The sequence below is a fragment of the Lontra canadensis genome, unplaced genomic scaffold (assembly GCF_010015895.1).
Source record: "Lontra canadensis isolate GAN:19392208 unplaced genomic scaffold, GSC_riverotter_1.0 scaffold131, whole genome shotgun sequence".
Classification (NCBI taxonomy): Eukaryota; Metazoa; Chordata; class Mammalia; order Carnivora; family Mustelidae; genus Lontra; species Lontra canadensis.
Genome location: NW_022631125.1, coordinates 3,765,362 through 3,770,383, shown reverse-complemented (window position 1 = coordinate 3,770,383; position 5,022 = coordinate 3,765,362). Strand labels below are relative to the sequence as shown.

Here is a 5,022-nt window from a genome sequence, read left to right as displayed (position 1 = left end):
CGTTTAGCTGAGGTTCACACTTACTGTGAGAAGTACAGGCGGTGCCATGATCTCTAAGGCTCTGACTTTGGGTTAGGAAGAACCAGGGAGGATCCTGGGGGGACTCACACCTGGGTTATTCGGCCTAGGGCTGGGGGGTGCGCCTCATGATACAGGTCCCTCGGAGGTGGGCACCGCCTTCCCCATTCTCCTGTCTGGCCAGCCCACGGCAGCCATGACCTGCCACTCACGGGAGAAGAAACATTGTCACCAGGTTACACCTAATGCATTTTATTCTTTAAAGATAAAGCTTACTAAGCTAAAAACTCCCAACAACGCTCCCTTTTTGCTGGCCCTTCTAAAAGGCATCGTCTCGTTTTGTTTACCAACAAAAGTTCGACGTTCGAGTTCAGTGTTGGTGTAGGATAGTCAGCCGATGGTCAGGGTCAAGTGCTGTTCACATCTGCATCATCAAACGGACCTCTTTCTCATAGACGTCAGGGATCACGCCCACCGGGGAATTGATCATGTGTACGGTGTTCTTGCTGAACAGCTTGAACTCATAGTGGATGAGCTGTTCCCAAAAGCCGTTATTGGGCCGGATGATGGGGCGGCACGACTTGGTCCACGTGTGGGCGTCTAGCAGCGACATGGCATGGTACTTCATGAGGTAGGCGAGGCAGAGCGCAGCGGAGCGGCTCACCCCGGCGGCACAGTGCAGCAGCGTGCGGCCCTGCTTCATCTCCACGCTGTGAATGTGATCGGCGATCGGGTCAAAAAAGTCGTAGAGACGTGAGCTTGGAGCATCAGGCACCGGCACCTGTACGTATTGGATATCCTCATAGAAAGTGTTGACCACCTCCACCGACACGTTGATGACCGTGGTGATGTGGTTGCTGGACAGCATGAGTTTGTTGTTGGCTGCCACGCCGTTGCTGATGTACAGGCTGCTGGTTATCTGGGAGAGGCCGTGGACCGAGGACTGCCGGACAGCCTGAGCCGGGAGGGGACATGGAGATGTTGTCATTAAGGCGGTGGGCAGTGTTCTTTTCCGGAACGGTTCGGGGCACCACTCCCGCGCGCAAGTTGAGGAAACAGCAGCGCTGTGAAGTCTCAGTTGAGGGTCTGGGGTACACCACCCTCTCCCCGCCCCCACCGGGGCGTCACAATCCCTTTTTGTCCGGCCCACGGGTTTCCATGGCGGGTGCAACTGGCCACAGGGAGGATTTGGCCACCATGCCAGGTTGTCAAAGAAACCCCAGATCCCTTTTTATCTCTCTTCGTAGTCGCTCACTTTGCAAGCCTTAATTCTTATCAGCTTGACGTTTTAAAACATTCTAATACAAGATACCTAGTACATGCTTCAACAGTTGGATCACACTGAACACACTATCAATGCTTCTATTTTATTGGTGTGGAAGAACAGGGCACAGACTTTTTCTAGAAAGCAGCTAGATGCAGGTTTGGTTGGGCTGGGTGGCCTGCCCTGGTAATTCTTTGTCGACTGTAGCCCTAGAGCTATACTCCTGCATACAAAACACATCAGAACTGGTCAAAGGAATATTGCTGACTCATAAATCGCCCTTTGCCTATCATCAAGTTGGCCTGTGGTGGACAGTCTTGACGAATTAAGCTGTGTCCCCATCCATTTGAGCACACAGCCCAAACGATTTGTCACCTGATTCAACTTCATTACCTGGGAGACAACAGCTTAGATTATCTTGTCTACTTTCTTCAAAAAAGAATGCCCACATGCTTTCGTAAACTGCAAGTCCTCTTGGCTGCCATCGGTCTCTCCCTGGTAATATTAAACATTCTGGAACAACAACGCTACCTCATAATTGGGCCAAAAATAGGTATTTAAAATGTTATCTGAGATTTACATTTCCTCTCAGCTAAGATTTTTGTGGTGTTCTGTGACTATGAGCAGAGACAACCTGTTTAGGAATGGTCAAGGGAATGATAACCTCAGAAGACAATGCCCTTTTCTTTCTCTTGATTGGCATAATCACATTATTTTGCATTGCTTACATGGTCAGCCCACACAATTCTATCTGGAGGAAAACAGAGCACAAACCATCAAGGAAATATGAAAACTGTCTACTGGGGATAGTTTCTTTGGGCTAAAATTACTGAAAAGTGTTTAGCCTAACATTTAAGATATGGCGTCATGAGGAGATTTGTAAGTCTATGGAATGATATGGAACGCCCTAAAGAGTAATATTAGAGTCTAGTTATTTCCTATGTAGAGGCTTCTTAAACTTTAAAAATGTAGTAAAATTAACCAGAGGAGGGGTGCCTGGGTGGCTCAGTGGGTTAAAGCCTCTGCCTTCGGCTCAGGTCATGATCCCAGGGTCCTGGGATCGAGCCCCACATCGGGCTCTCTGCTCAGTGGGGAGCCTGCTTCCCTTCCTTTCTCTCTCTGCTTGCCTCTCTGCCTACTTGTGATCTCTGACTGTCAAATAAATAAATAAAATCTTAAAACAAAATAACCGAAGCAATTTCATACATTATTCTCAAGGACAAGCATGACTCATATTAAATAGATTCATTTATTTATTCTTTCAACCAATATTCTGTGATGCCCTTTCTTTCTGAGGGATGTTGGATGTCTTAAAACTCCATCATGGGGTTTCTCCTAGGTGAGTGAGGAGTTGATGTTTTCTCCTCCTGAGTATGGAAACAGGTTGCTTTCGATTCCCACTTATCTCTACTTTTCCTTATATTTTTTAAAGATTTTACTTTATTTTTTAAGATTTTATTTATTTATTTGAGAGAGAGAATAAGAGAGAGAGAGAGAGAGAGCATGAAAAGAGGGAGGGTCAGAGGGAGAAGCAGACTCCCTGCCAAGCAGGGACCCTGTTGCAGAACTCGATCCCAGGACTCCAGGATCATGACCTGAGCCGAAAGCAGTTGCTTAACCAATTGAGCCACTCAGGTGCCCTAAAGATTTTAAAAAAAATTTTTTTAAAGATTTTATTTATTTATTTGACAGACAGAGATCACAAGTAGGCAGAGAGCCAGGCAAAGAGATAGAGGGGGAAGCAGGCTCCCTGCTAAGCAGAGAGCTCAATGCGGGGCTCGATCCCAGGACACTGGGATCATGACCTGAGCGGAAGGCAGAGGCTTTAACTCACTGAGCCACCCAGGCACCCAAGATTTTATTTTTAAGTAACCTCTACACCCAACGTGGGGCTTGAGCTCACGACCCCAAGATCAAGAGTCTCATGTTCCACTGACTGAGCCAGCCAGGTGCCCCAACTTTTCCTTATTATTTAGGGAAAAGAATATATCAGGGGCTTTCCAAGGACACAGTCTCTTCCTGCCACTGGAAGAGACCCTGGAGGTCAAGAACTAGTTACCATTCAGATTTCTCAATTCAGTAGTCAAGGCCCTCTCCAATCTGATCTAAGCCTGCCCTTCAAGTCTCATTCATTCATTTATTCACCAAATTTTTATGAAGACTATATCGTGTGCCAGGCATTTTCACCCATATAAATCTTCAGTTCTGACCAAACAAATCAAATGTTCTTGGCAAATACAAAATATCCATTCTTGCTTCCTTATTTTTGCTCACGCCACTCCTCTCTCTTGAGAAAATTTCTTGCTCCTGTCTGCCTACTGAATCCTATCCAGGCCTCAAGACTCAGCTTGATTAATTTAAAAAAGCATCAGCTGAACATTCAATTTGCGTCAAGTACGGTTGTAGCCTTGTGTAGATTCAACACAACACACACAGGCCCAGCTATCAAAGAGCTCAGAGTTTGGTCAGAGAGATAGATAATCATAAAAGAGTCCAGAAGAGAGAGGGATTCATTGTTTTATGTGTGTGTGTTTGGGGACAGGAGGCTGGAGGGGGATGTCATGAAAAGCTTCACAGAAAAGATGATATGGAACAAAGCTTCTTGTTCATTTGTTGGTTTTTATTATTTATTGTTTATTCTGTCCAAGTTTTCGTCTTGCAAAATTTCAAATCTACAGAAAAGCTGCGAGAATAGAACAATGAGGAGTCACTTATCCTTCGCCTAGAATTCCTCTATTGTTAATACCACGTTCCTTTTTTTCTCTCTAATTAGATATACCAACACACATATTTATTTGTTCCTTGTTTCTTTTTGCTGAACCCTGGATTGTTAACTGCAGATTTAGCAAACAACACTTTAGCAGTTCAGTGTTCAGCATGTATCTCCTCAATAACCTCAACACAATGGCCATACTCAGGAAATGGAACACTGACTTAACACCATTATCTAATATATAATACATACTTAAAAATTCACTGATCTTCCCAATAATGTTATTTGTAACTGCTTTTTTTTTTTTTTTTTTTGGCCCCACTTTGATCCAGGATGAAATCGAGGATCACACGCTGCATTCCATTGTCATGCTTCTTCAGCAACTTTTCATTTGAAACACTTTCTGTGTCTTTGGTTTGGTGTGGCTTGGCTTGGTCTTTCCGGACATCGACACTTTTGAAGAGTCCTGGCCAGTTTTGCCAAAGAGCTTCCAATGTGGACGTGTTTGATCATTCCTTTGGTATTAGATATAGGTGAAATGGTTTTGGCAAGAATACTACCAGAACGTGACATTCTCGGTCCATGGCAGTGGGGACATCGGCGACGTGTTTGTCCCATTGATGATGATAATTTTGACCACCTGGTTAAGGTGACATTAGCTAGCTTTCTACATTGTTCAAAAGTCACTTTCACTCTTTCTAATTAATAAAGAATATGTAGGGTGGTGTTGCAGGAAGTCATCAAGAGGACATAACTGCTGGTTGACCTACAAGTTGGACCTGGGGATCAGAGGCTCCTAATCTCCTTGCCTGTCCTTGGAATGTGCACTCTGCTTGTCTTCCCTGCACTGGAAGCTGCTGCAAGGACATAGCCTTGAGATAGTAACGTGGTGTCGAGACCATTGGACAGTATATATGGCTGTACCCAGTTAAGGCCTTTATATAAACTTTTAAGATTCTGGTGGGTGGGTGTGGAGATCTATTCATCTTGCAGTCACCCTAGATAAATTGTATAAGTTTCCTTGTTT

The 5,022-nt window shown here is 44.8% G+C and overlaps 1 protein-coding gene across 1 annotated transcript; it reads right to left on the bottom strand.

Moving 5' to 3' along the window:
- Window positions 1–263: 263 nt before the first annotated feature.
- Window positions 264–1,095, bottom strand: DUSP21 (dual specificity phosphatase 21). Its single transcript, XM_032842507.1, has one exon. It carries the CDS (start codon window positions 1,004–1,006, stop codon window positions 437–439), a length of 570 nt encoding a protein of 189 aa, XP_032698398.1. The 5' UTR covers window positions 1,007–1,095; the 3' UTR covers window positions 264–436.
- Between the last annotated feature and the right edge of the window lie 3,927 nt (window positions 1,096–5,022).